Below are 20,063 nucleotides of genomic sequence, written 5' to 3'. Positions count from 1 at the left end.
TCTTAATGAAGTTTCTACCATAATAATAATACATATTCTTTCATTGTTACATTGCCTTCCTCTGTCTGATCTTCCTGCCTCCCACTTATCAGAATCCTTGTGATTATATCAGGCCCCCTTGGAAAATCCAGGATAACTTTCCCACCTCAACCTCCTTACTGTAATCCCATTCACATGACCAGTTGATATTGACATTATGTTCCCCCATGGCAGTGTAGAGGCTGCTGGATCCTTGGCTCCAGTTCTGAGTGCAAGATCCATCAATAAGGCTTTACATCCTGGGGTGGAAAGTATTGAATAATCTACATATATGATCTGGAATCCTTCTGTAAAAAATATGTGTCCTTTCTCCCTCATTAATTTATTTATTCAATCATTCATTTATGGCATAGACTCATGGACTTTTATACTTTGGGATATAGTCTAATACTAAATTTTTAAATTTTGTTTTTCAAATGGCTTCAGTTTTGGCCATTGGGAGCTCTTTCAGGTTGGTTGCTGTGTCCCTCTAATTTACTTCCATCATTGTGTGTGTGTGTGTGTGTGTGTGTGTGTGTGTGTATGTAGAAAGCCCTATTGCCACTTGCCCCCCAACATTGTGCCTTTTGAGTAGTTTCTGGCACTACAAGACACTCCATGCTCATGGTATATTTTCCCCGTCTCAGCCCTAGAATCAGCCCTGGTTCCTTTTATTGGAGAAAGATATTTGGGAACCAAGATCTGGGTGCTTGGTGTGCTTTTTGTAATAGGTATCACTGCCAAGCCTTCTTGGTACACAGAGTTAGAAATATATCTATGTATACCAACATATATATACATACATATATATATGTATATATATGTATGTATATATAGATATATACATACATATATATATGTATGTATATATAGATATATACATACATATATATATATGTATGTATATATATAGATACACACACACACACACACACCTACAATCATTTCTGCATCTGTCTACCTGGATATATAAATAAACGTGAGTTCATTCTAATGTCTGATTTCAATCCAGTACCACAGGGTTCATTCTGATCTTGTGTGGTCTTATTTGTAACTTCTTTTTCTGACTATGATAAATCTGGCTTCCATTTTTTAAAGCATTTATTTATTTATTCCCTCATTCATGCATTCATCCATAGTATAATGTAATTCTGAATTAGTAACACATATCCCCATGTGAAACAAATTTACAACTAGAGTACAGTATTCATGTCACATCTTTTCATCTTTAGCCTTAGTTTCTACTCAAAGCACCATTTTTAACATTACTTAGGTCATCGTTTTACCCTATGTCCTTCAGTAAAGTTATGTCATATATTTCTAATATAGCTAGATTCATTTGTCACAATCTGCTTTCCATCCTTGTATTGCCCACATTCAGGTTGATATTTTAAAATTTCATACATTACAGTTTATTCTTTGTGATATACAGTTCTGTGAGAGTGGACAATGCACAGTCATATACCCACCACCCCAACACCATGCAAAACAGTTCCATCACACTAAAAATTCCCCCGTGATCTCCTTTGCAATCAGCCTCTACACCCCCTGACAACCCCTGGCAACCGCTGAGCTGTTTTCCATCATTATTGTTTGCCTTTTCCAGAATGTCATACAAATGGAATCTTTTTCCCTTGATCAATTGCTCATTCATTTTCATTCCTGAGTAGTATTTGATTATAGGTGATTGTATAAATATACTACTGTTTTACTTTTTTCTTTATTTCTTTCCTTTTTTTTTTTTTAGGGACAGGGTCTTGCTATGTTGCCTAGGCTGTCCTCAAACTCTTGGACTCAAATGATTCTCCCTTCTCAGCCTCCTTAGTAGCTGGGATTATAGGCATACACCACCTCGCCTGACTGTTTATCTATCCATTCACTTATTGAATGATATTATTACTGCTTCCAGATTTTTGTTAATAATGAATAAAGCTGCTACCAACATTTATATACATGTTTTTATGTGCATATAAGTTTCAAATTATTTTAGGTAAATACCTAGGGTGTGATTGCTGGACCATGTGCTAAAGCATATGCCTAACTTTATAAAAACTACCAAATTGTCTTCCATATTGCATATTGCACTATTGCATGCCCACCAGCAATGAATGAGAGTTCTTGTTGGTTTGCGCCCTTAACAGCACTTGGCTTTGTCACTTTCTTGGAATGTGTGCCGTCCCCCACATCAGCACCTATCCTTTCTAGGGAAGCCATTGCCCTAGAAACATACTCTGGGACTGAAACTTCCTTTATGGCAAGTGCTGAAGCAAGAGTCATTCCTATTTTTAAATCCAGGTCTTTATTTTTCCTGTGCAAATATGAATGCAGGCATAACTAATAGTTAAGGCTTTTAAAATATATACATTTTGAGGAGGAAAAGAGGAGAGAGAAAAAGGAAGAAGGAAGAAGAAAGAAAAAAGGAAAGGAAGAAGAAAAGAAAAAGGAAAGAAAGAAAGACATCTTTGGGTAATTTGCAACATGTTACATAAGTGAAGGATGGAATTTGAGGTCATAATTTGTAATCACGGAACTCAAAAATATAAATCTGTTATAAAATGTTCATGAAATTATATTTACTGGGGTTTGTTTTTTTAAAAAAGCTGATTTCTGCAATCTGTGAGCTTTCGGTGAGCCAAAAGCTTTGCCTCGGGATGCAATTCCAAGGGATCTTGAGGCTTCCTCTTCATGGGTGAATGGGCAGTTTGCAAAGATACGTTCCTAATGGTCTAATCTTCTAAAACTCTTAGTTGTCAGCTTTTTTGGTTTAGTACACCATTCCAGCCTTCCATCTAAAATGCTCTCCCTGTACATAGCTCTCCTCCTTGAGTTAGAGTAGGTCACTCAAGAATGGAGGATAGGGGCTGTCTTTGAATCTCTTTGGCAAGTGAGAAGGAGGGGATGTCTCTTCTCCTAACTGAGATGCTTTTTTCTGTGAAGCAGATTCTGGTTTCACAGTGGATGAATGGCAAGGAGTCTGGATTTGCTTCACAGATTTTAAGTGACCTCAAATGGGGCAGTCTCTTTCCATCCGACAGAACTTCTACTTGCCATAGCACTCCCAAAAGCCAGGGTTTCTAGGGCCCCAAGGAACACACGAGGTGATACCAGATTCAGAAATATGCCTCAAACTGTCTTGTGTAAGTCTGAATTTTAGTCACTATGTTGTACCTTCAACTTCCTGTTATATACCCATTATCAGGTGGTGGAGGAGTGAAGTTGGAGAGGAGAAAGGTGACTAAATAATCTTTCATTTATAAGAAAATTAGATTAAAAAGCCTAAAAACGCCTTGAAGATTCCATAAAAAAGTAATGAGAGTCCTGTGTGCACGTTTTCATATACTTGGACTGGGGATACCTTGCACTTTGCAAAGCCCTGCCTGGTGCAGTGTTTCATGCAGACTTCACAATCAAACCTGGCACTTCACTGGGACTAAGACAAAAAGTCCCATTTTCTAGGTGAAGAAACAGGTTCTCTCAGGCAGTCACACAGCTTTCAAAGGGTGAGTAGAGCTGGAATTAAACCCTGACCAAGTTCCATGCCACACAGCTGCGGCCACATAGCGTCACCCTGACAGTCGACCCCGTGAAGCAGGAGACAGATGCTGCATTTTCACTGTTGTTTGTCCTCTGTTTTTGTAGCATCCCCGGGAACTTCCCCATCAGCCAGGGGCTTGTCCCCACCACCCTTCACCTGGCTCTCCAGTTGGCTGAGACGCTGCTTCATCTTCATCTGGGTGGCGTTGTACTCAGCCAGGAGGCGTGCAAACCTGGTCTGCAGGGTGTCCAGGGAGGACCCCAGCTGCTCCACTTTCTCTTCAAGGTCCTTGGGGTCCGCCCCCGCCCTGGCCAGCTCCTCATCGATCAGGTTGTCTTTCATCAGGATCTGCCGTCCTTTCTCCTCCAGGGCCTTCTTGGCTTCGGGGTACTCGGTGAGGGCCTCCATGAGATCGTCCTTTGAGAGGCAGAACAGGTCTGAGTAGCCGATGCTGCGGATGTTGGCCGTCCTGCGGTTCCCCGACTTGCTCCCCTTGATGTTCAGAATGCTGATCTCCCCGAAGTAGCTGCCATCGCTGAGGACCACGAACTGGGTGACCCCATCATCAGCCACCACAGCCAGCTTGCCCTCGTTGATGATGTACATCTCCTTCCCAATGTCCCCCTTCTTGCAGATATAATCCCCGGGGCTGAAGACAGTGGGTCGCAGCTTCAGCACCAGCTCCACCAGCAGCCCCGCCTCACAGTCCTGGAAGATGCGAACCTTCTTCAGCGTGTCCAGGTGCACGTTGATGGCGATCTCAGCCTTCAGCTTGTCTGGGAGGCTCTTGAGCACCTCCTTCTCATCCACCGTCTTCTTGTTGGCCCACAGGTAGTCAAACCACCGGATAACCCGCGTCTCCAAGTCCTTGGTGACCTTGCGGAACTGCATGTACTGCTTGATGGAGTCAATCTTGGCCTGGAACTCTGCCCGTGAGGCGTTCATATTCGAGATCATGGAGCCCACATTGCCCACAATGGTGGCAAAAATCAGAACACCCACCAAGAAGTCTATGACCACAAAGAGATACTCCTCATCTTTCACGGGGGGTGGGGTCTCACCGATGGTGGTAAGGGTCAAGGTGGACCAGTAGAGACTGTAAATGTACTTCCTGGAGAGGCGCCCATGCTCTGGGATTGAGATGTTTGGGTAGACCCAGGAGTCTGTCCCAAAACCAATGAACTTGGAAATGGCAAAGTAGATGCAGGCATTCCAGTGGATGATGATGAGAATGTACAAGACCAAGTTCCCAATCCTGAACATATTGGGGTAGTTGGTCCTTGTCTCTGTGCGGTCAAAGAATTCAAAGAGCCGGGAAAACTTCAGTAGGCGGTTGAACCTCACTTCTGGGTAGTTTGTGCCCACCTTTAAGTAAGCCAGGTCGGTGGGGACCAGGGACAACACATCCAGCTTGAACTGCGTGGTCGTCTTGTAATGCTGCCACAGCCTGTTGGTATCACTGACCATTAAGCCTTGCTCGAGAAAACCTGAAGAAGATGATGGAGGTCACTTGGGCATCACAGAGGCTGACTTTTTTTGACCATAGTACAAAGAAACATATTTTACCTCACGGCTACACAGTATGCAGTGATACATATATAATAGAAATGATTTCAAAAACAACACTTACCATTACTACAGGAAATGCACTCTGATATTTTCTATTCTATGAGGTTCTAATCTATTCTACTGAATTTTTTTAAAACATAGGTTGATTGAGTAAATTTAAATATAAATTGGGTATTACATGATAACAAAGAATGATTATTAAATTTTAAAAGATAAATGGAAATTATATACATATTTTTAAAAAGTATCCTTTAAAATTAGAGATACATGTTGTAAATCAAAAAGTGACAGAGGGCCGGGTGCCGTGGCTCACGCCTATAATCCCAGTACTTTGAGAGGCCGAGGTGGGCGGATCACCTGAGGTCAAGGGTTTGAGACCAGCCTGGGCAACATGGTGACACCCCGTCTCTACTAAAAATACAAAAATTAGCCAGATGTGGTGGTGCACCCCTGTAATCCCAGCTACTCGGGAAGCTGAGGCACGAGAACCACTTGAACCCAGGAGGTGGAGGGTGCAATGAGCCAAGATCGCACCACTACACTCCAGCCTGGGCAACAGAGTGAGACTCTGAGTCTTTAAAAAAAAAAAAGTGACGGAGGCAGATCTCAATTGATTTAGAGGTTTATTTTTACCAAGGTTGAAGGTACACCTAGGAGAAAGAAACACAAGTCACAGTAGGATCTGTGGCCTGTGCTTTTTCCAAAGAGGGTTTTGAGGATGTCAATACTTAAAGGGGACAGAGCAGGCAGCAGGCAGGAGAGGAGAGAAGAAAGAAAAGAAAGGGTGGGTAGGCAATGAGGCCAGTGGTTATATTCTTGCGAGGCTTTGATTAGCACTCAGTGAATCTACATGTGAAAAGAAGGAGTGGAGGAAAAGTAAATTATGCAAACTACATTTTACATAAGATAAAGTAAGCATGTGAAATTACAGCTATCTGGGAAGAAAAGGAAGGCAGCTTTTGCATGACTCAGTTCCCAAGCCTAACTCTTCCCTTTGGCAGAGTGAGTTTGACTTCCCGAGACATTTTATTTTCTATTCAAAATGCTAAAGTGCTTACTGCCTGGGGTTTGCTTATGCCAGCCAAGAAAAGGGTGGATGAAACAAAAAAGCAAAAACAAAAACAGGAAAATGAAACAAGAAAAGGACGGATGAAACAAGAAAAGGAACAGATGAAACAAGATGGGCAGAATGCTGATAACAGCTGGAGCTGGGTGAGGGTACATGGGGATTCATAACACTATTCTCTCTGCTTTTGCATACATTTGAAAATATTAATAATAAAAATGTAAAAAACACAGGCCATGGCCTCCCAAATTGATTTCACCAGTCAGCAATGGGGCACAACCTGCCTTTTGAAAACACCTTCCAGGAACACAGCTTTCCTTGGTTGCACGTGACTGTTACCCAAAGGGCTTTTAAAATATATGAAGTTCGGGACCCACCCCCAAAGAATCTGACTGGTCTGGAGATGGGCTGGACACCTAGAGCCAGGGGCATTATGATGGGTGAAATCAATTAAGGAGGCCATGACCTGCATTCTTTTTTGTTTTTTACATTTTCAAACATGCACGAAAGTAGAGAGAATAATAGAATTAGTCCTTTTAAAATTGCGGTGAGCATCAGAATTTCCCTGAGGGCTATGCGAAACACAGAGTGCCAGCCTGCAACCCAGAGTTGGCTCCCGGAAGTTGGGGGCAAGTCTAGCAAGTTCCAGGTGATGCTAGGGCTGCGGGTCCAGGCCACCGAGGCTAGACTGGGGTAGGACGTCTCACTCTGCTCAAACTGAAAATCTAGTGTGCTGTCACAACAAAGAACACCCCACTTCTCAGCCCCCAGTTCTTCTTAGCATTATTTATTATACATGCGTTACTGAGGGCCTTGATCATTATGTAGCCTCCTGTGCCTCCAGCCTCCTCCCCACTTCTTTAAGATGTCTTCTCTTAATTCTAATGATGTTTTCCTTGGAGTGTGATTCCTGTGCCTCCCTCTCTCCCAGCTTCCTGCTGAATCTTGGGTTGCTTAGGATACCACCCAAGCACAAGAAGGTGTAGGATTAATGTCTGAGTCGGGGTGTCTCATCCCACTGAAGCTGGGCTGAGACCAGGGACCATCAGCCCAATGGGCCACTTACAGAGCTCGTGTGTCTGTGGAGTTTAACATGACTGCAGCAGCGGGGCAGGTGGCCAGGGCTGGCTAGGCCACCCACGCAAGCCTCAGCCTGTGTATCTGAGGTCTTCTAAGTTATGATGCTAGGCACCAGTGTGGAAGCAAACGGGGGACCAGTCTGGCGTGGCTGGGCAGTGACTGTGGACTTTGGACAAGTCACTTGGTGTCTCTGATGTTGGTTTCTAAATCAGCAAGATGGAGGTAATCACGCCTGCGCTTCTTGTCTCATGCAGTGGTTCTAATGAAGAAGCAAGATGCACTTGAAATGTTTTGTACGTGGAGCCACACAGAGGTCGGCTACTGTGATCTGCTGGTGTTTACATCAACAGCTATGGCATAGCATTATTTTATCATTTTTTTTTTTTGAGACAAGGTCTTGCTCTGTAACCCGAGGCCATGACTCCCTACAGTCTTGACCTCCTGGGCTCAAGCAATCCTCTCACCTCAGCCTCCTGAGGCACATACCAACATGCCCAGCTAATTTTTTCTTTTTGTAGAGACAAGGTCTTGCTACGTTGCCCTGGCTAGTCTGGAACTCCGGCCTCAAATGACCCTTCTGTCCTGGCCTCCCAAAGTGCTGGGATTACAGATGCCTGCACCCACGCCTGGCCTGGCACAGTTTTTAGTTCAAAAATCTTGGAAACAGGGCCTCTACCAGCTTAAGCAATGTCTTTGTGCAGATTAGAAAAAGATGTACCAAGGGCACACAGTTCAGCACCTAAGATATGTGAAGGGCTGAGTATCCTTTCCCATCCCCAACCACAGATGATTCGAAGGAAGTCCTCATTCACCTGGGCCCTATTTCAGATTTTCATTCTCCACATGTTAAAAGTCCTCTGAAAGCCACGGAGTAACATGTCCTGTATCCTCTGACTGTCCGAGAAGAGAAACTCCAAGATTGACAGAGCTCTCCTTCCTGCTCACCGCAGTGTCGAGTAGTGAGAGCTGGAGGGGTCCTTCGAGATTGCAGTCCGGCCTGCTTATTTCTTTTCTTTTTTTTTCTTTTTCTTTTCTTTTCTTTTTCTTTTTTTTTTTTTTGAGACAGAATGTTGCTATGTCCCCCAGGTTGGAGTGAAGTGGCATGATCTCCACTCACTGCAACCTCCACCTCCCGGGGTTCAAGCGATTCTCCTGCCTCAGCCTCTCAAGTAGCTGGGATTACAGGCACCTGCCAGCGGGCCCAGCTAATTTTTGTATTTTTAGTAGAGATGGGGTTTCACCATGTTGGCCAGGCTGGTCTCGAACTCCTGACCTCCAGTAATCTGCCCACCTTGGCCTCCCAAAGTCCTAGGATTACAGATGTGAGCCACTGCACCTGGCCTGGCCTGCTTATCTCAGAGGTGACAAGAACAAGGCCCAGAGAGACAGCCTGACTTGCTCAAGGTCACACAGCTTGTTGGAAGAGCAGAGCCCAGAGCTTAGGTGTCCTGGCCCCTGCTCAGCGTCCTGTCCAAGGGTTCCGTGTAGAGGGGCTTGAGGCCGTACCACCTACCCTCACTGTCGGAGGTCCCCAGACCTGCCTGGCCTCTCATGGTCAAGGGTAGGTAATGTCCCATCCACCGTGCTGGGTCTCCCAGAACATTCCCATGGGCGCCATGGTCCCCTCCCCAGGCCCGGGGCACACTCACCTGTCCGAGCTCGTACAAGCACATCCAAGACATACAGGACATCTGCCGAGTAGTCCAGGACCAGCCACAGCATCAGGTACTTGGACTGCAGCTCATCGAAACAGGCCCTAAAGAAGCCATGTGGGAGATGGATGGCTGTGCGTGTGTTTCTGGAGCGTGGACCACCCACATGTGGGCACAGGCTCTGTGTGGAAGATGCTGGATCATGTAATATGGGAATGGCCCTGGCTGCGGTGTCACTACCTCAGTGTAATCACCCCCGCTTCTGATGAGGTGTCTCTGAGAAGCTTTTCTGTCCCACAGTCACAGAACTCCTGAGAAGAGCTGGGATTGACCCTAAATAGCGGCCCCATTACCTCTCAGCAGAGAGCTACAAGATCCAAGCAGGTACCGTTTTCCAGGCCACACTGGCAGAGTCACGTAAAGGGGCTAAAGACCTGCCCTTTCTGGGGTCAAAGTTCAACAAAAATAGGAGAATTTCCGAGAGATTAACAATGGAACATACAGTAAATATTTTCTACCTTCTCCATCTTTCTGCTGTTTCCCACACAGGCAGCACCCCCAGCTGTCCTCCTATCCTCACGGGCACAGCAGCCTGCCCCTGCCGCCCACCTGCTGCTTGCTCAGCGCCCCAAAGCCTCCTGCCCACCTGGAGAAGAACAGTGCCCAGCCCTGCCTCCCCAGAGCCCGCGTGCACCAGAGAGCAGCAGCTTGCCCAAGCACCCCATCCTGTCTGCTCGCTAGGACAGGCTCCAAGTTCTTCCAGTTTTCACCTGCCCCGCAAGCCCTCTGAAGAGCAGGAGATCAGCCTATGCTCGAATAATCGAAAGCCTCTGCTTCCACATGGATGGCATCCCTGACGTGCGGCATAATCTGGAATGCCCCAAAACTCATCAACTAGCCTCTCAGAGCAGTGGCTCTCTGTCTTGCAGGCTTGCTCAGGAGTGCCCCAAAGCCTACTGCCTACTCTCAGAAGGACAGGCAGGACTTGCCTCTGCATCCTGATTTTGTGTACTGGCTCCGGAGAGCCCCAAAGGCATCGTCTCCTCTCGCATGCATCCCAGTCCCACACATCTCAGAAGAGACCTGCCTCTGCACACCTGTCCTGCACACTTGCTTGGGAAGTCCCCTAAGCCCTCCCATGTACCCTCAGAAGACCAACAGTGTACCCTGCATCGGTGTCCTGGAGCAAGCCTGCTGGGAAGGGCCCCCAAACCCCATGCTTACCTAGAGAGAGCAGCAGGTCATCCCTCCTCCTTGCCCTGCAGCTTGCAGCCTGCAGGCTTCCTCAGAAATGCCCCAAAGTCCCCGCCAGCCCCCCCAAGCAGCAGCTTGTCCTGCATCCTTGGGGGACAGCGTGCTCAGGAACGTTCCTCTGGTAGCCCCACCCTGGAGGCCTGCTCAGAAAAGCCCAGGCCCCTGGCTTCACCTAAGAGGAGCAGTATCTCGTCCCTGCATTCACAAACAGCAGGTTTCCTAGGAGAGGCCCTCAATCCCTCTTCTGCTTATTAGAAGAGTAGTAGAGGCCAGGAGCAGTGGCTCACACCTGGAATCCCAGCACTTTGGGAGGCCAAGGTGGGCAGATCATTTGAGGTGAGGAGTTCAAGACCAGCCTAGCCAATATGGTGAAACCCCATCTCTACTAAAAAAAAAATACATATATATATATAAAAGCCGGCCGTGGTGGCTCATGTATGTAGTCACAGCTACTCGGGAGGCTGAGGCAGGAGAATCGCTTTAACCCGGGAGGTGGAGGTTGCAGTTAGCTGAGATCGTGCCACTGAACTCCAGCTTGGGTGACAGAGTGAGACTGTCTCAAAAAAAAAAAAAAAATAGTAGCAGCTTGCCCCTGCCTCCCTACCCTGCTGCATGTTCAGAACCACCCACTTATCCCTCCACAGAGAAGCAACCGCCCCTGCATCCTCCTCGTACAACTCACTTGAGGGGGCCCCACAGTGCCGAAACCCTGGCTGTCCACCTGAAGCTCAATTCCCCATCCATGCTTCAGAGCACCCTGATGGTCCTCTTGGGGAACCTTCTATTTTTAAAAGGAGAAACCGAGGCACAATAACTAAGTGGTGGCCGTGAGGGGTCCAGGCCTCAGGCCTCCCGAGGGAGAGGTGGAGCTCTGGCTCCTCGGCCTGGTGCCCTGGTTTCCGCCTTTCCGCTGCACCTTCCACCCCTGTCGCTTACCTGCAAATAAGCAGACACCAGTTATAGAAGACAGGCAGGGCGATGGCGGTCAGCCAGCGGTAGTACAGGTTGCTGGACGGGTCCACCACGATCGCATCCTTCTTTTTCGTCTTCTTCCTGGAAACCCACACATACACAAACAGCGCACTGTGCTCCAAGACTGTAGCTTTGGAGGGTTTTAGAGACCCTAGGGCAATTTCAGGCTGAAGCCCAAGATGTGGCTGTCCACAACAGGGTCCTCTTAGTCTCAAGGGAGTCCCTGTAGGGGAAGGCAGGCCAGGAGGTAGGGTAGACTCCAGAGGTCCTTCTCTCCCAGCTCAGTCCCAGGAGGTCACGGTCGACTATAAGGTCATGGTGATGACATTCCCATGTGCCCATGGCAACATCCACACCCTTCAGGATGCTGAGAATGAAAACGCAGCATGGCAATGTCACAGAGGTCTGCTAAAGTCTGGGGAGCTTCCAGAAAATGCTGATTCCCAGGGCCCACTCACCTCTTCCAGGGCTGGGCCTGGAAATGTGCATTTAAGCATTGCCTGGATAGTTCTGAGGCAGCCCCTCTCTGGACAGAGTTGGGGAGCCCCACAGTATTCCCTCGAGAACCCTCTCCACCTCCCTCACTGTGTTTGTGCGGACGTTGTAAATGCTCATTTCCAAGGGCTTGCATCACACCTCTCCATCAAAAGCCTGGGAATAACCTGTCACGTGGGCCCGCACGGAATGAAATACATAGCTTAGAGTGCTTAACTTTTATTCTTAGAATTTCCCGCAGATTCAAGTTTACAGGCTGTACTGGAGACTGCCTTTTCGTTGGGTCCATGTGTCCGCTCTGCCATCCCATGCGACCCACGCTGGGCCCAGGCCTGCAGAGTGCTCCTGTGCTCCATCGGAGACCCCAGTGACTTCCTGCCTTCACCTGGATGCTGCAAGTGCAAGGTCACTCACTGACGGGGCTTTGGGACGTTCCCTACAGCTCTCATCACCACTGAATTTGGGTGAAAGTTTGTGAACATTGTATCTTCCAGTGCCCCAGAGAAGCCCTCAGCCTACGTGTGGTCGGCCCACTTGTGAGGGCAAACGAAATGCTTCGGGTGGGGGGCACATGAGCAGGCTCACAGGGGTAGCCCCCGACTGCCCACCAGAGGCTGCAGACAAGCAACTCTCTTTACTTGTAAGCCCCCCTTGAGTTCCCAGAGCTCGGAGAGGATTCTTTCTGCAAGATGGGGGCTTCACATGGTCTCAGGAGACATGGTCTGCAGCCTGCTGGGACCGACTTTTCCTCAGTTCCAAGCACCCTCTCCCCTCCAGGGCCGAAGCTAAGGCCCCCTGATAGCGTTGCTCCAAGATACCCAGCCCTGGAGCCCTGCAGGGAGGGGTCAGGCCTGCTGGGACCATGGCACCCCGTCTTTAGAGGCAGCTTCCTTCAGTACTTCCTCCTCTTGTTTTAGGTAGCTTTTCTCTCTTCTTTTTTTCTCTTCCTTCTTTTCTGCCTTGCTGCTGGATGATGCCGGGGCACATTTAGCAGACTTCATATATCAAGGACATTACCAAGTGGAAGGGGCAGGCTGCGGCGTGCCGGAGAGAGGGCGTGGCGTGCGGCGTCGTGGAGACATCCTGGAGAGAGGGCGTGGCAAAGGGTGCTTCCAGCACATTGGGATGAAATGGGGTTATTGATTTGTTATTATTATTCCTGAAGCATGAGGTAAACCACCCCATTGAGTATACATTGAGAAATTAATGGCTCAGTCTAATGTTCTACAATATCTGATCTATTTTCATGAGCTCCTGGGAAGTCACAAACAGCCAGAGACTGGAGACGTTTTGAGGTAGTACGACATAGACCCAAATCCACACATTGAAGTTGGGAAAGTTACTCGGAGTTTTGGAAATCCCACGCCAGGCTCTCTGTTCTGAATGGAAGGGTGTGGCCTGTCCGCTGTTCTTGAAACCTGTCTCTGGATCAAGTGAAAACCTGGGCCTTAATGAGAAAGCCAGTGAGCAGAAGGGAACCAAAATTCGAAGAGGCGGGTCTGTGACGCATGTAGTGGCAAATACGTGTCGTCGCAGGTTCGCAAATGTGGCTGAGTTCAGACACGCCTTCAGACTTTGCTGGGCTGCGAGGCGGTTCAGGCAGTGTCCACAGGATGGTCCTGTGACTGCAGGTTTTTCTTCAACATATGACTTTACACTGCTGCCTCTTCTTTACTGGGTGTCTTTTAAGAGCTAGGAACTCTTATAAAGTTATCTAATGAATACATGTAACATTTCTTCAAGGCAGGCAGTAATGCCCCATTGAATAGTTGAAGAAACAAAGGTTGCGGAAAGGACAACCCCTGGAGTCCCCTTCAGGCCCCTCTGATTTCTCTCTTCCACACGCTGAAGGAAGGCATGGGTTGGAGAGATAAATTCTGCTAATTAAACAGTCATTGAAAAAGATCCATTCACAATTACCTAACACTTCCTATGGAAATAATCAAGGCTGTGTGCGATGTGTGTGGAAAAATAATCACTGCCATTATTCATGACAATCAAAAAGGGAGAGCCACCGAATCACACGACCATGCAGGCTCATCCTCAACTGTGAATTCTATATGGCCGCTTAAAACGCTGTTTCAGAAGAGCTAGTGACGTGGGAAAACGGTTCCTAATATTTTGCTAAGTTAAGAAGCAGACTACAAAACAGTTTACCATAATAGCTGGATCAGTTTTCTATTTCTGCCGGAACAAATTACTGCAAACTTACACAACATAAATGTATTATCTTGCAGATCTGTAGGTCAGAAGTCTACTGTGGATCTCACCAGACTAAAATCAAGGTGTTGACAGGGCTGCCATCCCCCAGAGTCTCTAGGCAGGGCTCTGATTCCTGCTCGTTTGGATCTTAAGCAGAATCCAGCTTCTTGCGATTGTGGGGCTGAGATCCCTGTTTCCCTGCTGGCTGCACCTTTCGAGACTGTGGCTTCCTTAGCTCAGGTCCCCTTCCTCCATCTTCAAAGCCAGCAGTGATGGGTCGAGTCCCCCTCACACTGTGACTCTCTTCTTCTTCCATTTACTTTCTCTGACCCACTCTTCTGCTTTTAAGGACTCATGTGATTACAGTGGGCCCACCCTGATAATCCAGGATAACCTACCTGTATTAGTCTGTTCTCATGCTGCTAATAAAGACACACCCGAGAATGGGTAATTTATAAAGGAAAGAGGTTTAATGGACTCACAGTTCCACATGGCTCGGGAGGCCTCGCAATCATGGCGGAAGGCAGATGAGGAGCAAAGTCACATCTTACATGGTGGCAGACAAAGAGTCTGTGCAGGGGAACTCCCCTTTACAAAACCATGAGACTTATTCACAGCATGGGAAAGACCCACCCCCATGATTCAATTACCTCCTACCAGATCTGTCCCGACACATGGGAATTAGAGGAGCTACAATTCAAGACGAGATTTGGGTGGGGACACAGCCAAGTCAAATCATTACCTATCTCAAGGACCTTGAATGTAATCACATTTACGAAGTCCCCTTTGCCATATGAGGTAACCTGTTTACAGGTTCTAAGGATTAGGATGGTAGACATCTTTTGAGGGAGACTGTTCTGCCTACCACACAAGTCAATATTTATTGAGCACTTACTATGTACCAGGCACTGTTCTGAGCACTTTTCACAGAGTAACACATTTAGTCTTCACTCCCACCATGTAATAAGACCCTATTACAATCCTTATTTTATAAGCCAGGAAACAGATACACAGAGAAGTTAGGTAACCTGCTTATGTGGTTTGAATCTGTGTCCCTGTCATGGTGGTGGATTTCTCATGGTTTAGCACCAACTCCTTGGTGCTTTGCTTGAGACAGTGAGTGAGTTTTCTTGAGATCTGGTTGTTTACAGCACCTACCCCACCTTCCTCCTGCTCCTGCCGTTTGAGACTCCTTGCTCCCCCTTTGCCTTCCACCATGATTGAAAGCTTCCTGAGGCCTCCCCAGAAGCAGAAGCTGCTATGCTTCCTGTATAGCTTGCAGTACCTCAAGCCAATTAAACCACTTTTCTGATAAATTACCGAGTCTCAGGCATTTCTTTCTAGCAATGTGAGAATGGACTAATACACTTGCCCAAGGTCACAAAGCTCTGAGGCAACTGAGTTGGGAAACAGATGCTCTTAACAAGTATATGTATATATAAAATATATTGTATCAATCTATGTATTCAATATATATGCCTAGGAAGAAGTTGGAAGTATATTTGTCAACATGTTAAGTGGGGCTATCTCTGATAGTGGAATTCCATGGTTAGCATGAAGTGCAGTTTTTGTGTGTGTATGCCCCTGTGTGCTTTTCTTGTTTTCCAAGTTTTCAGCAAGAGTATTTCAATAAAGTGAATTAGAATAAAAGGTTATTAAAATCATTAAATGAAAAGAGCAAGGAAAGTTACCCCTCCTCTGTCCTCCAGGGTGATGTGAACCCTGGTCTCTTTTCAGGCACTGGAGTCTTAATGTCAAGTCACCAGCAGACGGCGCTGCCCTCAAGCTTTTTGGGTGAGCTTTGCCCTGCAGTTTATGCCGGACTCAGCTTGCCTTGTGCAAGATTTGTGGCCCTGGATTATGGGCCTTGGCCTGTCCTCTGGGTACCAAACTGCTGAGAGCCTAGGAAAGATCCAGCACCATCGGCTGCATCCCCAAATCCACCCAGCACTGCCCCAAAAGAACCCTACACAGAACTGCAAAATGCTGCTGGTTTTGGCTGGGAACAGTTTGATGGGGGAGGGAAAAATTATTCAGGACAAATGAGACCATATGAAAATGACAGAAATGGAGTGAAGAGTCGGGGAAGGTGTTCATAAATAATTATTTTGTGTGTGTCCTCATTTTGGGATAGTTCCCAGTTTTGTCCCTTGGTCCTTGGCTTCAAAGTGGACCAGTGAAGTGAGCCCATTTATTGAAAGATTGAAGAGCCGAGTGCAGCACACGCTATCCACCCACATCCTTGCCCACACCCCAGCCCCAGGACAAAGATGCCTAGAAACCCCCAGGACCTCTGTCCATGGTTTCAGTATCTGGAGCCTTTCCCTGCCTGAAAGACTTGATACTGCGGCTGCAAGGGTGTTTAGTGTCAGGTTTGGCTTTAAGTCAAACACATATCACTATAGCCATTGCTTAGTAGATAAAATCATCTCATTTTTCTTTATGGCTGGCATTTGGGTCTCTGGATTTGATGTCCAAATTTATGCAAACAAAAGACATGCTTCCTTCATGGAGAAAACAGAAGAAAGTTCTATCTGAGGAACAAAGAGAGAAATAACAAGAAAAACCCTTGGCACATTTCTCTGTCTGTTGGAAGTCAAGAAATTGGCATTTCTCACTGATATTGGTATTTTTTCCCTAATCTCCAACTAAGACTTCCCCTCCTGAATAGTGCCACGCTGTCCCTAATCTGCCACCTTAGTATCTGGTGATAGAAAAAGGAATTATAGCAGGTCACCCTTTGAAGAGGCTATTCTCTGGACATATTTAAATTGCCTTTTTCCACTGCTCTGATTACACCCCCAAAATTGGCCCAAATTGGCCTTAAAACACGGGAACTTCAGGCGAGGCGCAGTGGCTCATGCCTGTAATCCCAGCACTTTGGAGGCCGAGGCGGGTGGATCACGAGGTCAGGAGGTCGAGACCATCCTGGCTAACACGGTGAAACCCCCTCTCTACTAAAAATACAAAAAAACTAGCCGGGTGTGGTGGCGGGCGCCTGTAGTCCCAGCTACTCGGGAGGCTGAGGCAGGAGAATGGCATGAACCCGGGAGGCGGAGCTTGCAACGAGCCGAGATGGCGCCACCGCACTCCATCCTGGGCGACAGAGCGAGACTCCATCTCAAAAACAAACAAACAAACAACAACAACAACAACAGCAAAAACAAGGGCATTTCACTGGCACTCAAGAGCCTGAGGTTGTAGAATAAGAAAATGCCTTTTAATCATTAAGGAGAATCTTCACTCCTCTGTCAAGGAACTCTGGTTCTGCACCCTCAGATATATCGTGGTATAGAGTGCTAAAGCTTAAAGCATTTATCTGATCCAATTCCTTTGCTTTATGGATGAGAAAAATCAGAGCCGAAGAGATCAGACGACTTCCCCAAGAAGTCACACAGATCTCATCCCTCCCCCACTCTGTCCACAGGGATGGAATTCCAACGAAGGGAACAGGATTCTAAAATATTCTACTGGTGTTCTGGGAGTGGGGAGCAGGAGCACTAAGGAGAAAGGCCAAGCTGGGGCTTCTATGGGGTGGAGGGCACCGGGCTTGGGGAGGGCTCTGCTGGGTGTGTGGGTACTTACTCCTCCTCCGTGTTGTTGCTGGTGTTAGTGTTGCATTTGGCCAGGGGCCAGGTGCTGCGGGAAGGTAGAGAGAACATCAAGGGTCTGAACTCTGTTTCCATTCCTTGGGGCCATTTCACCAGGGGATTACCATGCCCCACCCCCCCATCCCTATCCCACTGCTTCCAGCCTTTGCACTCACAGCTTGAAGAATACGGGGTGGTATTGTCAAGGCCAAAATGCTTTGTGATTAGTTACCTCGGGTAAAAGCCTTGGGGGAAGAGAGAGTGAACATGGCTAAACTGAGGCTTCTGAAGAAATGAAGATTCAGCCGTTTGACTCCTTCCAGCTTCCCTGCCTCAAATTCCACTCAATTTCCTTCCATTCCACCCTGGATGGGGCCACGTGCCAGGCACTAAGAGGGGCACAGAAATGCACCCTGCGTGGCCTCTGCCCTCAGTGCTTCCATGCCTCTGTGGTGGAGGAGGTCTTGCACCTTCTGCCCCAGGATGGACGCAGCCTGCAGCAGCAACAGCGACTTGCTCCCTCAGCTGCAAAGGCCTCTTCCAATTAGCAGGGCAAGTAATTGAGCATAGGCGGGATTGTCGCTGTTTTCAATTTATCCTCCTCTTGTCCTCTCCTACCTCCCCAAATTTTACAACTCCAGGGCCTGACACCCCTGATCTATGTGAGAATCTGGTTGAAGGTAAGGGCTGGTTTTGCACAAACTGGATATTTATTTAAAGTTGAATTTTGCAGTACTTCATGATGTTCTATAGGAAAAGGTATTATCTCTGACCGCCAGAACACATTTTCAACATGGCTGGGTTAAAAAAGCCAGGCGGCCTCGCAGGGCACTGCAGACCCGTCATAGGAGACCACGGGAACTGGAGCCTGAGGCAGGCGACACCCCCACCTGACTCCCGGGGCACCTCTTCCACGATGCTTGATGTGCAGCCAAATAAATGCCATTATGATGACCTCAGCTCGTCCTGCCCAAATCTCCCTCTCTCCGTCTAAGATATGGCCATAACCGCTTGTTTCTAGATTGGTTCTGCTCATCTGAAAAGCTCCCAGGAACTGGAACCGCCGTGGGATTGTGAAGGAGGGAAGGTTCAGCTCCGTGGGGGATGCAGTGGCTGTGTTCACCATGCCTCTGTGCCCGTAACCCCACAAAGCCAAGCCCACACAGGAGAACTAGGACCCGTCTGTGTATATACTTGGCTTTGCAGTGGAGACTTTGCCTCCAGAAAAATTCAAAATCCTCACCCCCAGGAAGACTTGCTGATTGACCAACACTATCCGCACCATCGCATCCATCTGCCCATGCTGACCCCGCCCGCGAGTGATCCATCAGATGTCTGTGAGGTGGTCGGGGCCTGGCCTGGATATGGTCCTAGCTCAACCCTCCATTCGTCTGGTCCCATCGGGAAATGGACAGAGAGTCTAACATTCACCTCTAAGGATGTAGGAAGGTAATTTGATCAATTTAAATAAGGAAGTCTTTGCTTGCCCAGAAGGAATTAGACCAGTCTGGCTGGCTTGCTGAGAAGCTTCTTTTCCCCCCTCCCTCTTCCTCTTTCTCCACTTGGTCCTCTTTCTTATCTGCCTGCCTCCTTATCTTTCTATCTCATGGTGTCCCTCGAGGATACTGGATGCCCAGTCCTGGGAACCTGGGACCTCCCTGCACTTGTCTGGGCCAGCACCCAGGCCTTCCCCCAGCCCAGGAAACCCAAGCGTTTGCAGTCCAAGCTCGTGTGAAAACTGGCCTTCCCATCTCAGTCAGGGATTCTCACACCTTTCCCCGGGTCTCCTAAAGCAGTCACTGGCAAGACATGGCCTTGAACTCTCATATTCCATCTTAAAAATGCCCGTGCCGTTCGCCATCCCCTGCATCATCTATGACATACAAATACCCACTGCCACTCCCCATACAAATATGGAATGAAAATGGACGTTCCCGAAAGAGCCACTGGGTTTCCCCTGAGACTTCATCACCTTCACACGCCAGAAACCCTCGTATGACCATTTGAGAAGCTCCAAACCTGAACCCATCTTCTCCTCATTGACATATAGATAGCTTTTTCTCTAGCAAATTATATAGGGACTGTCTGTTCTGCAATCATCACGCTTATTTGATCCCCTTTTCCCACCCCCCAGAAAATAGGTTCTGGGTGAGAATCCACCTGTTTGGGAGGCTGAGGGGAGGTCAGCTTCCCCTCCACGTCTTACCTCTCCTCCCTTCCAGACAGACCTGAGTGTCCTAAAGAGACCCTCTACTGCTCAGTGACAATTGATTCAACCTGTGCTGGCCCAGGGGTGTCTCTGCAGACCACCTGCTGGGGAGACTTCTCACGAACATGTCAGGAGGGGAGGCAGCAGCCTTGTGTCTGTGTGTAAGGGGGTGCCGGTCTGATTGCAGGTTTATCTCCCAGTTAGGGTGGGGGCGATGCAAGAAGATGCACAGAGGCCCCAGTTCTGCAGATTTTCCCTCCAGAAAGCAAGCACTCTCCCCACCTCGCTCTACTCTCACCATTGTCCCCTTCCCCACCTGGTATTTCTCAACCTGCTCTGGGACATGGATGGCTCCCCTTGAAAATTCTGACCAACCTGTAGACTCTCTTCCCAGAAAAATGCACGCGTGCCTACACATAAA

At 47.8% G+C, this 20,063-nt stretch overlaps 1 protein-coding gene across 2 annotated transcripts in view; it reads right to left on the bottom strand.

Moving 5' to 3' along the window:
- Positions 1-2,298: 2,298 nt before the first annotated feature.
- Positions 2,299-20,063, bottom strand: part of CNGA3 (cyclic nucleotide gated channel subunit alpha 3) — a 52,337-nt gene continuing 34,572 nt past the window's right edge. The window contains exons 5-8 of one of the 2 annotated variants that reach the window (XM_063695596.1): positions 17,429-17,482; positions 11,111-11,227; positions 8,918-9,024; positions 2,299-5,040 (exon numbers count right to left, since the gene is read on the bottom strand). In XM_063695596.1, the coding sequence (XP_063551666.1) occupies positions 3,629-5,040; positions 8,918-9,024; positions 11,111-11,227; positions 17,429-17,482 (1,690 nt within the window). In that variant the 3' untranslated portion in view covers positions 2,299-3,628. The remainder of the gene's footprint in view (positions 5,041-8,917; positions 9,025-11,110; positions 11,228-17,428; positions 17,483-20,063) is intronic. The other variant, XM_004031468.5, reaches the window with a different exon arrangement.

The sequence above is a fragment of the Gorilla gorilla genome, chromosome 12 (genome assembly GCF_029281585.2).
Source record: "Gorilla gorilla gorilla isolate KB3781 chromosome 12, NHGRI_mGorGor1-v2.1_pri, whole genome shotgun sequence".
Taxonomy (NCBI): Eukaryota; Metazoa; Chordata; class Mammalia; order Primates; family Hominidae; genus Gorilla; species Gorilla gorilla.
This window is presented reverse-complemented; position numbering and strand designations above follow the sequence as displayed.